Consider the following 15553-nt stretch of genomic DNA (forward strand, 5'->3'; position numbering starts at 1 on the left):
AGAAGTACACACCCTAAGCCATACAGAAAACTGTTGAATTAATATTCTAATTGCATTTCAGGGGCTCATGTTAGATCACTTCTAAATGTATGCTGAATTAAAGAGGTAAGTCCAACCAGCTAATGTGAACTTGTCTGATGAGTATGTATTAAATACATTTGACCTTGACATTTTATATCAAAGCTGAAGAGAGACTGTCAGTCTCAAGAGGAATACCACCAAGGTATTTGCAAGTAGGGCATTAGGATCATTTTCTGAGGATGCAGGAAGGGAATATGAAGGAAAAGGATGATTTTTAACAAAACCAAATGGCCTACAACATCTTCATCATCAAAAGCTTTAAATACTAAGACTTCCTAGAAACTTGCAAAGAACCTGTGTAATTATTAAGGAAAATCAATTCCTTAAGTGAAGAGAAAGGTACAAATACCCCAGCTGGTAAAGTAAGGAACTACTGGATAATCTAGCACATGGCAAGCCCTTTCAGCTACTTAAGTACTGGCCTTTCCTAAAAAGTTCAGGTGTTTCTAAATGTCTTAAATTAGAATAGATTAGTACAAGTAATATAGTCTATAGGTAGTATTTAAAAGTATATCTTATGAAAGGAAAAAAATTAAATGTAGGACAGTATTATACAATCGTGTATATTATCGCTCTTAGAAAAATGGTATGGTAGGCACAACACCAGCTTCTCAAGGATGCCCACATCCTAATTCCTGTAACCTGTGAATATGTTACCTTACATGGTAAAAGGGACTTTGCAGCTGTGCTTAAGGGTCTTCAGATGGTACAATTATCCTGAATTACCTGTGTCGACCCAATATAACCACAAGGGTCTTTATAAGAGGGAGGCAGGAGTGTAAAAGCCAAAGAGAGAGATTTGAAGATGCTACACTGGGGACTCTGAAGATGGAGGAACAGGCCACACACCACGGAATACAAGCAGCCTCTAGAAGGTGGAAAAGGCATGGAAACAAATTCTTCCCTAGAGCTTCCAGAAGGAACACTGCCTGAAGACCCACTCCAGACTTCTGACCTCCAGAACTAGAAGATAATAAATTTGTGTTGTTTTAAGCCACTAAGTTTGTGATAATTTGGTACAGCATCACTAGGAAACTAACGCAAATGGCCAAGATGGTAAACATACTGTGGATAGAAAAAATATATTTTAACTCTAAGATGAACAATTTGATTTTAAATGATGTAAACCTTTAAACAATTATAATATTTTCTGTCTTATTCAAGTTTGAAAGTCAAAAGCTTAAGGAAAATACACAAGGATTGTATACTGACACCATAAAGACTTTCTTAAAATTACAAGTGTTTTTTCTCTCCTTCACCTGGTGTCTAAGAAACCTAACATTACTAGAACCCAACCATCAGGACAGGCTTTTGGCTTTTATCACAGATGTGTGAATCTACTCTGACCTTGTGAAAAACATCTTTTTTTCCCCCTCTGTAAGTCTCAACCTCTTATAATGGGAACTGGAAAGAAGATCAGTAAAATCAACCAACTGTGAAAATAGGTCCATAGGATGGAGTGAAACACTGATAGTGGGAATAATATATAACAGTATACATAATCACAAGGAGATTAGATCTGGTGCAATATTTATATGTCAAGCATGGAATGCTCCTGACTTTTACCCATTATACTCTGTCCCGTTTAATTCTCTGGGTTATAAGGGACATGAAGCTGATCCTGACCAGAATGTTCTCGATCAGGTTCAATGAGGGGAATATTGATTCCACTTGAAAGTTCTTTTCTATAGGGCATAGCATTATGAGTGATTATGACAATGTAGATTTTCTCAAAGTATAAATAATCAGCTTCTGCTTAGGTATCTAAACTCAGAAATACTCTGAGTCTTTCCTACTACTGTCTTTTTGGCATGGACTATGAATTTAAATAAAAGAAAAACAAATAGTTGCTTTCCCACTAACAGCATCCACTAAGTTTAAAAGGCACACATTTGTCACCTCACAATTTAACCCCTCAAAAGTTAGACAAAGTAAACAAATCCCTAGGCCAATGAAGACTTGTCCTCATTCTTTTCCTAAAACATGTATTTTACCTCAATATAATGATATACTTACTTTATTGCCTTCCTGTCACTCAAGTCTTGCAGTTGAAGTGTTTATGCTGAATGTGCTCTCACAGTTAGAAAATACTGAAGACATTCTTCCCCTTTCATAGGTAGGACCCACTGAATGGTAAATGGGACCTATAGTAGCATCACCTTTGGATGTTATACTCATATGAAGCTAGAACAAAAACCAAATCAAACCAACCAACCCAAAGCTAAGCCAGGGTTATCTTCCATGTTCATTTACCTGACAATGAGAGGAGGCTACAGATGGTCAGTGTGATGTATAAAGATAAGCCAAAGCTTGTAGGCAAGTTCTAGAACTTCTTACTCTTTCTCCATAAATGAGAGCCTTTGGTCTGTTGGTGTCCCCAAGAGTCAATGGCAGGCTCCTTTCACTGCTCTTGCAGGAAACTAACTCCTCAAAACCAAGCCAAAGACATTCAGACTCAAGACTGAGCTTTCTTCCCTGTGCAAAATTAACCAGGAATCTCATGTTTGGTAACAAAAGAGCTTTAGTGGAATTGCTATACTTATTAATACTTTAATTTGCATTTCACAGCATTTTTCTGTGTAGAAGAGCCACAATAAGACATGAATACTGTCAGTTCTTCTAATAGTCCTTCCTTAGCAGTCTGTCTCATATTTTTCTCTGTTTGTATCTTTGAACGGCTAACCTAACATTATGCCTGGGAGATTTCCATCTCAATGTATCTTAAAGTCCTAATAATTGGCCATCATAAAGTTTATTTATCTACATAACAATAAACATATTATGTTTTCCATATTGGTTATGGTAGCTAGAAACTGGGATGCCCATGAAGGTTGCCAGATAAAATATAGGACACTCGATAAAATTTGAACTTTAGACAAACAATGGATAATTTTTTAGTTGTCTCAAATATTGCATGGAATATACTTACACTAAAAAATTATCCATTGTTATCTAAAATTCAAATTTAACTGTGCATCCTCTACTTTTGCTTCCTAAATTTGACAATCCTAATGCTCTTGCTTCTTGCAGGACACCTAATAAACCCAGCCCTGGGTAGGCATATTGCAAGTGGAAGGGTGAAAAATGTTTGGTCTTCTAAATCTGAAGTCTCCGCATTCAGATTTATATCAATGTCCAAATTTCAAATAACTACTTATGATAAATTTAGCGGCTTAGTCTTATTTTGATGATCAGATACAAGGCTGAAATTTTTAAAAGCCTAGGATATAATGTGAGAAAAAAAGGCCATTTCATTTACTCCTTCACTAAAGGTTTTAGAAATCTCACATTCCTGGGTAGTTTCTCAGGTACTATGCCCAAGTTCCTTACCTCTGTTCCAGGAAAGGAATAGGACTATGGCCTTCAACCCTGAAGATGATCTGTTCTGCTGTCCAAAAGGTGTGTGCTCTGAGTGGGTTCCCCCAGAAGTGGGAATGAATTGACAGATCACTAAATGACCATTTTTAGAACCAGTTATTGTTCTTGTGAATTTAAAGCTTCTCTTCACTAAAATTCCAAATAACTTTAGTTCTTGATGCTTCTATGTTACAGCAGAGCAACAACTTTTAAATGCCAGTCAATGATGGAGTTTTTATTGGTCTATGTGAACTAAGAAAGATAAGGACCAGATGTAGTAAGTTTTTCATAAAGGTAAATGTTTCCAATTTAAGGACTAGCCCTTATGTCCTTTGTATCTTTTAGTATTAAAGTAAACTTTCTTTTGTGAAACTGGTGATGCTGGTTTTAAAAAATTTTTTTTAACATCTTACATAGAAAACTGGTTGGCAAACCTGTCTCCCAAATTCTATTAAAAATTGTATTTGTCTCTAAATCTAGAAGTATGGGAATCATGCAGCATGCCTTTTATGTCTGTTTTGGAAATACCACTTCCTGTCTAACAATATTAAACAATTTTACCTCTGATCCATGTGTCTCCTTTTGGGACTGTGTAAAGAGAACTGGACTCAAAGAAATATTCTAGGCTGAAGATACGTTGGTGGAAAAAGAACATTTCTGTTCTCTTGTGAAGTTCAGAAAACATGTTTTAGGTTTTTTCTTTCCTACAAGAAGATCTGAATTATGTGCCCTGATCTCTGGCACAGTGTCACTCAATACATTTTAAACACTGTTGTTTTGGTAAAGCCAGCAGTAACATATGCATTCTATAAATGTCAAACATAAAATGCAACACAGTCAGCATTCTATAAACCAGGCAAACAACTCGGCGTTCCAGACGTCTGAAATGTCTATAATATAGCTCAGCTCCTTCCCACCTGGAACAACGAAATTACTAATTTTTGTTTTTTGCAATTCTTATGGCCAACGTGGATTAGAAAAGTTTAAGAATATTTTCTCACTTCTTTCGTAAGAAAGGGCTTTTGATAAATATCCTAGAAGAAATCATGTAATATTATGAATAGGCATATAATAATTTTTTAATAGGATATTCAGACATGTACTGGCACTTTGCAAAAATCCCATCTGATTGAATATTTTAAAATTCATTTTAATCCCCACACCATTCCTTCAAGGTATACATTGCTATCCATGATACAGAGAGGCTGAGTGTAAGTTAAGCAGCTTAGAGAAGGTTACAGAGCTAATGAGTGATGCCATCAGAAACAGGGGTAAGTGAATCTAGTCTGTGCTCTTTTCACTTTATCAAGTTGTGCAATTATGTGTTCTGGTTGATTCTGAAAGTAGAAATGGCTCTTGTCTACTGCAGATTGTTTAACCATGGGAAAGACAAAATATGTTCATGATCCTTGTCATGCCAATAAATGATACCTCAGAAGTCCCCCTTATGAAGCTTTGGTTTGGTTCAAGATTTTGGTGGAGAGATATGATTCACAAAGCATTTAATGCACAAAGTCACTCTGGCTCAAGATGACTAACCATAACCCACCAGCTGTTTCACAGCATGCATTTCTGTGTGGCTTACAGCCAATGAGCAATGAAAAAGAGAAAATCACATCTGTGACCCAATTTTTCTTTAGTTACTAGTCATTTATATCATGCATAGAACTGGATGGGACCTAAGGAACTAGTCCTTGGTTACTCCAATTTTCTTACTGAAAATAAAAGCATCTGCTTTTAATTCACCTTTTGGGAATAAGATGAAGTATTGAATAAATGACTATCAGAAAATATAAGAAAGCACACAAAATGCCCAACATAACGATTGGTAATGTCATCCTAAATTTTAAACATACATACATAAAAGATTCAGATCAAGAAACACCTCATAGCTTCTGCTACAATGTCCTGCTCCTAAGAGCGCTCAGCCAATGTCAGATGGTTGTTAGTACTTTGTGTAGCACAGTATATATCAAATTTGTGTTTGACGTAGTACTTACACTGGTGGGATTCCAATAACCAAAGCAAAAAAATCCCCCAAACTGGGCTTTTCCAATTGTATAGTTTAAATATTTGTACCATTATTTTTATTGATGCATAATTTTTGGTTTCTATTCTTAATTTCTTACTCTCTCCAAAAAGTTTCTATAAAGCAAGTCTTAAATAAAATATCACGCTGTCTAGGAAAGGATGGTATGGGCTGCCATGAAGAGGACGGAGTGATGGGAGAGTGGTGGGTAAGTCTGCATGTGTATATAATTAATATCATTAACAGACATCTAGAGAGAACTTTCAAACAGAATTTTTAATTTGAGCCTCATAAATATCTTGTTAAATTGGAGTTATCTCCTTTTCTGCTTGACTGAATCAATACAAGGAAAAGAAGACCTGTGCTTATTGAGGCAACTTGGAAGTCCTGGTCCCCACTGAATGGATGGGGAATAAGTGAGAGGCCTCGACCCAGGTACTAGCTCCAGCCCTTATTTAGCTGTGGGACCTCAGGCAAGTTCCTCATAAACCACTTTCCTTGTTTGTGTCATTGTACAGGATAACTGAAGTTTGCTACTTTGTTATTTCCTCAAGGGTAACAAAAACTCACTGGAGGAACTATGACATAGATTCCTCTAGATCTAAAGAACTATTAGAAACACTTCCTGACCCTCTCATAACAGTGCATCAGCTAAGCAGCCTGGCCTGCTCCCCATCTACATGTCATCAAGAAGCAACAATATGGTGGTTTTAATACGATTTAACTTGGTATGTGAATTATAATCACTAGCGTATGTCTGCACGCATCCCCGAGTATGCTGAAGTTTGAGTGGTAGGGGCAAAATTACACATGAATTTATTCTTGAGAAATAAGCAACTCTTTGTAATATGACTGTGGTCGGAGCATGTGTAAGAGAGTGAAGTTCACATCCCACAAAGCCATTATTCAATGACAGAAAACATTAAAACACGAGGAAGAACTGTAAAAATTATGGCAAATGTTATAGATTCTACTAGAGCAGTATATTCATATATTTGGATTAAAATCCATATTGATCACTTTTTTTTTTTTTTTTTGTAAGAGCCCTGTTAGGATGCATGCATGTGCTCTTTGTGTCATCTATCTGTTACCTCACCTTACACATGCCCATGCCTGGGGCACTCACAAGGTGAAATATTCGCACACCTTGCCCAGGGATATGCCCCTGCATTGTTTGGGAGAAAAGTACAATACAAAGTCACAGTCTGAATCCTGAGATTCTGTACCACCCCAGGGGAATCCAAAGTAAAGCAATCTGGTTCTTCTTTAGCATACCAATCAGCAGGGGCAAATGAGGGCCAGCCTGCTATGAAGCAGACATCAGAGAGACATCTGTGTCCCTGGAATTCTAAAAGAGCTCAGAAGTCTGGGCTTTATACCATCATCTGAAGGTCTGCACACAGACAGACAATGCTTAAGAAATACCCTTTGATGATGATAAAAATACATGGCACTGCAAAATAGCCTGTTTTGTGGAAAAACAATCTGCCACATTCCAAATTCTGAATATAGATAACGTTGAAATGAAACTGTCTAGATTAACTGTTGCAATAAGAGAGAACTCATTTCATCCTGCCCTTGTATGTCTGTCAACTGTTAACCATCCCTTAAAATGCAGCTCAGCCATCACCTTGGTGTATCATATTGTTTCATATCTGTTTACATCTGATGTCCCTCCAGGAACATAAGTAAAGTTGGCAAAGGTGCCTACTTGGTTGTTGGATGTTGGCAGGTAGCTCAGTACCTGTCAGACAGATGGTGCTGAGTAAATGCTTATGGAACCAACTGGGCGCAAACAATCTAGGTGGGGCCCCCCCTAAAGGATGACCCACATAGAACAGATGAAAGAGTGAGAGGTAATTGAATGAGGTAGCCAAGGGTGTTTGGACTCAGAATTCAAGAAAAATGCTAGGACATGCTTCAGGTTAAACAGAACCTTGCCTTGAGGAATAAATTACTTTTTTTTCCTGCAAATAATTTACCGCACTTACTAAAAAAGAAAATAGGTTTCAAAGCATTTATTTTGTGGTTCTAACACAGAAGTTGCCAACACCATTAAAGATTTCCTTAGTTCACAGAATTAGGCATAAAAATAATAGGCCGACAGTAATCACTACAGAAGGTCAGTGTAAATAAAATAGCAATGGGGAACTATGAGGGATTTGCTCACATTTTGTTAAGAAGCATGAAGAAAGCAAAACAAAGTCCCCCTTGGGACCTTGACTTAATATGACAGGTCCATTATAAGTAAACTGATGCTACCACTTGGGGCAGACCATGTTTCTCTTGAAATAAATTAGTTGAAAGCAAGTCTCTCTTCTAGAGTCTGAAGTTCTACATGTGTGATTAACTCCTTCAAGGCATCTTTGTAGTACAAATGTGTTATCACACATATAACAGTATATCATTTATATCATCTCTGCTTACTATAGACAGAAAAAAACTACCATCTTAGAAAAAGTAAATATGACCTATATGAACCCAAGGCTTCAACTTCAGGGCCCTGTCGCTCCTGATGCTATGTGATATTCCAGCAGCCAGACTGCTCCACACCTCTGCCTTCCTTCTCTGCAGGTTACTTGGTAGCTTAGGGACCCAGCAACTGAATGAATGGCTTTGTATTTCTAAAGGTGACTGACCTTGAATGAACTATGAGAGAGGTAGGGCGGAGGTCAGGAATGACCAAGGCTTGAGGACAAAGTCCTCCAACCATCCAGAGAAGAGAAGATGGTTGAAAAGATGCTGACTAAGGCAGAAGAAACCAATGCTTTCAGCTTCACACCTGCTTAGAGCGTCCCGCTCTCTTTCAATTTATGGGGGTCTTCACAACTGTAGACTTTGGCCATGTCTCCTGGACCCTGTAACCAGCACCAGAAGATCAAAGCTCCCCAGTCTATCCTCTGGAGATAAGGAAATATCATGTTTGGAGGAGAGAATTTCAAACAATCCAAAGAATTTATTTCTGTGTAACTGACTTTCCCCAAGAAGAAAAACCTGGCCATATGGAATAGGTGGGGCCCCACCTAGATGCTTAAATGATAATCCTATTTGAACTGGTATTAAAGAAACTGTGGTTCAGTGGGAATCAGGCAGATTTGTCCTTCTAAAGTCCTTCAAAATCACTGGGCTTCAGTTTTCCCAATGACGGGGGTTAGATCAGAAATAAAATATCTAAGAGGTCTGGTGAGTGGCCAGGGCTCCAGCATCTTCCCCATTGACTAAAATAGCCTCACTTTCATCTCTTTAATATATTGAAATTCTTATGAACAAAAACAAAGAAAAAACAAAAAGCAAAATGATTTTAAAGGTCCCGGATGATTCCATCATATTATCTTAATCATATACCTCAATAAAAGTAGGAAAAGAGTTAAAACTGCTCATAATCTCTGGCCCTCTCCTCTTAGCTCCCTTTTTTAATACCTAGGAATGTGCTGGCTAAAATATATCCCAAAATTCCTGCACAACTCCAGGGGGCACCATTCATACCAAAGACAGTATCAATGGTGTTCCCTGGAGTGTGCCACTCAGTGACCCCAAGGACGATGGTTTAGAGCGGCGAGGGCCTCTGTTTCAGTCTCAGCCCTGCCACTTGAGGACAAAGGCTATACGATCCTTGGCAAGCTGTTTAATTACCTCTCTGATCCTATTTCCTTCTCAGTAAAATGGAGATGATAAATTGTATTTCCAAAGGCTGCTGTAAAAACTAAATGAGATAACATATGTACAGAACCTGATGGAGGACAGCACACCAACAGCAGCATCAGTTCTCTAAAATTACAAAATCTATCACATTTCACGGCATGGAAAACAATTGTGTCTAGCACTTACGGCCCATACCGTAAGGACAAACCAAAAGATTTTGTGAAATTTGGAACAGATCTCATTTGCTGAAGATGGGGTAGGTACCCTAAAAGTTAAAGGGGTCAGAATGTAGTGACCCGAAAACTACACAATGTTTTTAAGTCTCTGAATTGTGATAACTGGCAGAAAGGAAGACTGATCAGCGTGCTAATTAACTAGGGTGTGTTGGTACAACTGTTATCAAGGAGAGGCAACTGTTTAAATAAGACAGGCTGTACTCATTAAGGATGTATGTGGTGCCAACAAATTACAATGTGTCTAATTCAAACTTTTTTGCCTTCCCTGGGAATCTAGAACTGGGCAATATTTAACAGCACTAAATCTTTTATTTGATTCTTAAATTAAGAAGTGACGAACCTACACAGTAAAGCTATAACTTATGAATTACAGATTCTCAAACGATAGACCTGACAGATTGTAGATATCATCTAGTCTAACCCCCATATGTTACACCAGGGAAAACTGAGGTCTAAGGGAGATGAGAGACACATCTAAGGTCACAGAAGGCAGAGCCAATTCTGGCACTTGGTCTCATTAACTTATTCTTTTTCTTACTACAGGAAATCAATCTTTAGTTTTACGCACTATACATACCAACAATTTAACAATGGATATGTAGATTCTTGTCTCAACTCAGCATAATTTGGGGTTCATAGGGCAGTGGAAGACATCGAAAGACTGGGCCAATGACAGAAGCAGCTGGGTGGGAATGTGTGGAAAGGTCTGAGGATATTCGAGAGGGTAATGCGTATGGAAAGACTGTTAGGGACCTGCCAGTCTGGGGTTTGGGTAGTGGCAATTAGGGTCTATTAAGGGACCAAACATAGAATGATTCTCCACATCGAGGACGTAACAAAGTGACTAGCTCATGGTAGGTACTTAGTACTTACATGTTGTGTGGTTGGATGATGAGCTAAGAGTGAATGAAGGAATGAAAGGGCCTGTTCTGAGAGAAGAAATGAGAGCTTCAGAGACAACAGAGAAGAGGGCTACCTAGCGCCATCCCTTAGGCGAGAGTTCCCAGAGCTCTCCCTAACCTTTGCAGGAAGGGGGCGGCTTGTTTCCCTCATGCGGACGGAGGAGTGAGTCTGTGCCCCCTTGCTTCCGCCTCATATTTCCACTCTGAGGAAGTGCAGTCGTCCCCATGGAACCGCCTCTACTTCTGATGTCCTCTGCTCCCAGGATGGAACCTGGAGGAGTGGAGTGCTCGAGAGAAAGTCTGTCTCCAAGAGCAACAGAAATTTCACATCCACATGTCACACTGTTTTTTAGAGGAGACTCTGCTTAGGGGCCAGCCAGGCAAGCTACTGACCGTACTGATACCAACGGGGAAAATGTTTCATAGAAGGAACTTAAGATCAAGAAACAAATGTGATTCTAGGATACTAGAGAAGATCCTAAGGAAGAATGAGGGAAAGCTGGGGTTGCCTGGCCAATTTTCCATTCCCTGAAAACGTGACCATCTGTGGTCCTCAGCCTGGGTGCTTTAACCTTTGGCCAAGTCTGTTAAGGCTGGACTTTCAAAGCAGGATTCATCTGAACAACATTGGTGGCACAGATGTGATAGAGTCTCATTATGTTTTCCAAACAGTAAGAGGTTAGTGTTTGATATTTCCTTTCCTTTCAACATCTATGTCTAATATTTTTTTCACTTTTGTACCATAGGATGTAGCCACTTCGAAGAAAATATGCACTCATCACCTCATATTTTTCTAGGACTAAACAGAGAAGTGATAACACCAGAGTCTTTATCAGCGTCTAAGAGAGACCTTTCAAGGTTCATATGATGTGAGCAACTTCATATTTAAGAGGCACACTAACACTTCAGTGGCAAATAATGAAGTACTGACAGCGTTTTCTCCCACAATATCTAGCAGACTAATGGCAAAATGAGAGTGTGCGCAGCAGCTGTTGGGACAGAACAATGGATTCTGCCTCATGTTCATATGAAAGATAGATACAGCCCAAGGGGAAGATGTAATGTCTCTACTGTGACCTTCACTTACATTTGATTAAGACAAAGTTGGTACATTTTTAAAAAGATGCTTTCAAAACCAGGAGAACGGGTCAGTGAAAAGACCAATAATATACACACTCTTCCTCAACTCCCATAGTGACTGGCAAGGCTTTATATTTTTAGCACAGTTTCAAGTCTCTAAAAAGAAATGCCACCTAAAAGAAATGTGCTAAGCACCCTCTAAGTGTTTCTCATTAACTTGCCAATGCTGGTACTCGTTCCTTAAGGCTGGCTTATAGCACTCATCCTACTTCAGCTCTGTCTGCCATTCAAGGAATAAATGTGAAACTAGGTGCTATTTGAAAGAAAGGGACTATATCTGTAGGAACGGTCCTATCAATATTTGTAAAATATCTTGAGAAATACTAGGAAAAAGCAACCCAGAAGAGTGTTCCGCGAAGAAACCAAACGGAAAGGTTTTTCTAATAAAGGGACAGGTTTGTTCTCATAGTACAAATAATCTTAGCTAAGGAGTTAATTCCTTTAAAAAGATCAGCTTTTGGGTAAGAGTGAAAACATACCACTGTGTCTAGATTAGCATACAATGAACTCCCAGAAGGGTCCTCATGCGGTCCAGCTCTGAGCGTCTTGATTCTTTTTTTCTGGTCTTTAATTATGCTGCTGAACACCTAACTCTTTATGTAAAAGTGAGTCTAAGGAAACGGAATGAGTAAAGTCATACAAACGCCCACTCACCTCCCATGATTTTGGACTGGCAGTTAATAAACTCTGGCTTCCTGTCTGTGAGGTAGCGCTGGCAGGTGTGGTGGAGGATCTGGAAGAAGGTGCATTTTTCTGAGGCCGTGCTGGCTACCCACTGGTCAAAAGCATTTTCAAACAACAAATCAAACTCTGCAGAATCCTGGAAAAGACAGTGAAATAACGACTGATCTCAAGCTATAAAAACTGCTGCTTCCAGTTTACCACGTTAAGAGACTCATAAAGGCTAAAACACCTTTCAAAGACTTTTGTCCTAATCACAAGACTCATCTTTATTAGCACCTAGGTGCACAGAGAGTATACCTTTCTCTCTTTATCAGGCAGACCTCAAATCTCATGGTATTTTTAGATGTCCCCAGGAAGTTAGAAGCACAGAAGTCCCTTTAGCTTAACTGCATATCAACTTGTGTCAGAATTCAGATTACACATTGCCTTCCCAATTACTCGAAAAAGGATTCCTTTAGGTTCTTGGCACTGAACAGTATTAATCTTGTCCCTAACCTTTGGTAGGAAAAGATTACCCCTTACTATTTTAGTATATAGTTACATTTTACATTTTCTTTTTCCTCATTATTGATGTATTTTACGGTGAGTGTGTGAGCAAAGGGAATTTACTTGGAATACATAACTCTACCATGAAATGTTTCTCTTATTAAATCCAATGGAATCCTAATACATCATTTTTAAGGTGCAGTTCATTTATTTGATTTTTGGTAAATAATCCTCATCACTGGTGGCATTAGGAGATAAATGGAGCTTCGATGAACATGGTTTTTCATATTGATAATCACAGATGTGATTATCTGAACTCTGCTCTTTGCACTTGGCTGATAAACATATTACTGGAGTAGCACTTCTTCAATATTCATCCCCTTAGGTGCCTCCATCAAACATGATGAAAAGATTTATAATTTCCCATAAGAAGAGCACAGGAATCAAAAAGTCTTAGCCACATAACTGAAACAGAGAAATAGTCTTGTTAAAAATGACTCAGACAACCATCACCCTGCCAAGGTCAATGAGAGAGTCATTGTGTGAAAAGAACACCTTCGCTCAGCACTGGACAGTTCACTCACCCGATTAGGATCGATGCCATTAACCTGGCGAAGCTGCTCAAGCATCCACTGTGATCTCCGCACGAACGACGTGGAGCCTTCAAACTGTTTGACCTTCGTAATGGATGCCTGTGTGGGTTTCTTGTTTGTCACTGCCAAGAAAAGACCACTCAGATTAGTGGGGGTGCAGGGTGGTTTGGGTCCTCATTCAGTGGTGTGTCTAATACCTACATACATATGTGTAATAAGAGAGAGAGAGAAAAACTGATATATCTTTGTGTGTGTGTATATATAGAGAGAAATAGACGTATGTGTGTATATACATGTGTATGTGTATGTGTATGAGTAGAGGGGAGGAAGAGGGGAGGGAGGGAGGGAGGGAGAGGGAGAGATAAGTACAGAGAGAAAGAAAGAGAAGCAGAGAAAGAGAGAAAATGAAAATGAATGAATATGTGTGCCTTTAGTAAGAGGTGAACTCAAAAGAAATAGAAATTATAATGTGCACCCTCAAGCAGTTACAGTATAATTTTAATTATAAGGGCAGCTTCATTTATGCCGTCATCCACTCACATTGAACACGACAGGAATAATTAACACCAAGCTCCTCTAATGGAGGCTACAAATGCACAATGATGTCTAGCAGGGAAAGCAGCATATGGGGCTGACAGGCATCAGGTAGGGGTAGTTGGGAAAGGCTGCATTTTAAAGGAAGTGCAGGTTACCGGTTCCCCTAGGGAGCTGCAATGCGTATTTCTAATGTTATAGTCCAGTGTAAATATTCCAGGCTTTAGTGAGAAGATAAGAAATAATTCCTCACTCAAAAAAAAAAATAAAATAAAACCAACTATTTGGCTTTAAAATATAGTCAGTTTGTATCTAGTTTGCATCTGATTATAACCCCTGCCCCTCTCCACATATGAATTCCTGAGGTCACCACAACTGTAGGGCCAGGACAGTTCCTCCTCCTGGCCTTAGTCAGTTCTCCCTTCCATGCTGAGGATGGACCTTGTCACCTCTCGGACAGAGGTCAAGTACCAGCCACCAGGAGAGAGTCACTCTGAATATTTCTCTGTCTGCTTACTTCATGACTTAGAGCCTCAAGGGAGGGGAGGTAATTAAGTATTTTAAAAGGGTTTTCCTAAAAGCTCCCCCTGAGCTCTGGCTGTAAGAATTGTAAGTTTAAATAGAAACGATGCTCTTAAAGGAACCAGGAAAAGTGGAAAGCATTCCTTGTAATGAATGCAATACTAGTAAGATTGTGCATCAGTGCTACATTCTTTCTTAGTTTCAAATAAGCCCACAGATCCCACACTTGCAAATAACCATGCAAATGCTCAACAGATGGCAAAAAGAATCCTTGCGGGATGAAGGACAGAAAACACCTATTCCAGTCATGATTGGTGGTAAGAAGGCTCTCCTTCACACATACCAGAGTTTTATCACAGCTTCAGTGTCTGGGGTCGTGAAAGCAGTGACCAAGAGGGGAAAGAAATGTGGGCACCCTGCCTTTAGGGTTGGTAAGAACCCTATGGTACAGGACTGGGCTGTTTTTAGGATCTCAGTACAATCTTCTCCCTTTGTTCCTAACCAGAATTTAGCAAACATTTTTTAAAAATTTCAAATAATGCTTAGGTTTACTGCCCATTATTCAGTTATATTTGGCTGGAAGCTTATGAACATTTCACACCAATTACATTTACTTTCATGGTTAAAAAGTCATCATCCCCTTAACACCCACGATCAAGGAAATGTTATAGTCTTCCATTCACAAATGGCCTGTCTAGCCTACAGCTCCATGTATAAGTCTGCTTAAGTCCCATTAGGAACAACCATTCCCTTCACTAAATTCACACAATATTACCAGTCTGCCCAGGGCTGTCTATCCACTTAATTTAATTCATTTATTTTATGTGTCTATATGACACAAAGGGAAGCTCTAATAGGTTTCTCTGATAGTCATGCCCTGCTCTGCAGTTTTAATGTCAAGGGAAAACAACATACCTGGAATATATGTGGGTCCTAAAATGTGCTTAAAAGATTAAAGAATGCTTTTCAATAACAGGAAAACATGGGTTCCTGTATTAGACACACACCCCTAAACACACAAAGAGGATTTCCTCCTTTGTTTATGTAAATCACACGACATTTAGGCATCCTGGGAAACATGAAGGCTTTCCTTCTGACTTCAGTTAACTCATATTTTTATTTCTGGTCCATTTATTTCCAACTAGTTTATAGCATTATAAAAGTTCAAACATAATGCAAGATTGCTGTAATTATTGGCAAGTTTGAGACTGACACTTTTAGGAAGGCAAGTTCCATTGGAAGTTTGTCACTGAAATGAGAAGGGCAGGAACTCCACCCACCCAACAAATGCCCCACGGAATTGTTCAACAGCAATCGCACTGCAGAGTGGTCATTTTTAACGGAGGC

At 39.0% G+C, this 15553-nt stretch overlaps 1 protein-coding gene and 1 long non-coding RNA gene across 5 annotated transcripts in view; one reads left to right on the forward strand and one right to left on the reverse strand.

The window, feature by feature from the left end:
- STXBP6 (syntaxin binding protein 6) overlaps positions 1 to 15553 on the reverse strand; it is a 265716-nt gene that overhangs the window by 47884 nt on the left and 202279 nt on the right. For all 4 annotated transcript variants that reach the window (XM_061180736.1, XM_061180733.1, XM_061180734.1 and 1 more), the window contains 2 exons: positions 13142 to 13272; positions 12042 to 12207 (listed from right to left, as the gene is read on the reverse strand). In XM_061180736.1, the coding sequence (XP_061036719.1) occupies positions 12042 to 12207; positions 13142 to 13272 (297 nt within the window). The remainder of the gene's footprint in view (positions 1 to 12041; positions 12208 to 13141; positions 13273 to 15553) is intronic.
- Positions 3421 to 5668, forward strand: LOC133084329 (uncharacterized). The gene is made up of 3 exons (XR_009699423.1): positions 3421 to 3480; positions 3634 to 3732; positions 5623 to 5668. It is a non-coding gene; the product is annotated as an uncharacterized LOC133084329 (long non-coding RNA).

Source organism: Eubalaena glacialis, chromosome 2 (assembly GCF_028564815.1).
Source record: "Eubalaena glacialis isolate mEubGla1 chromosome 2, mEubGla1.1.hap2.+ XY, whole genome shotgun sequence".
In the NCBI taxonomy this organism is placed as follows: domain Eukaryota; kingdom Metazoa; phylum Chordata; class Mammalia; order Artiodactyla; family Balaenidae; genus Eubalaena; species Eubalaena glacialis.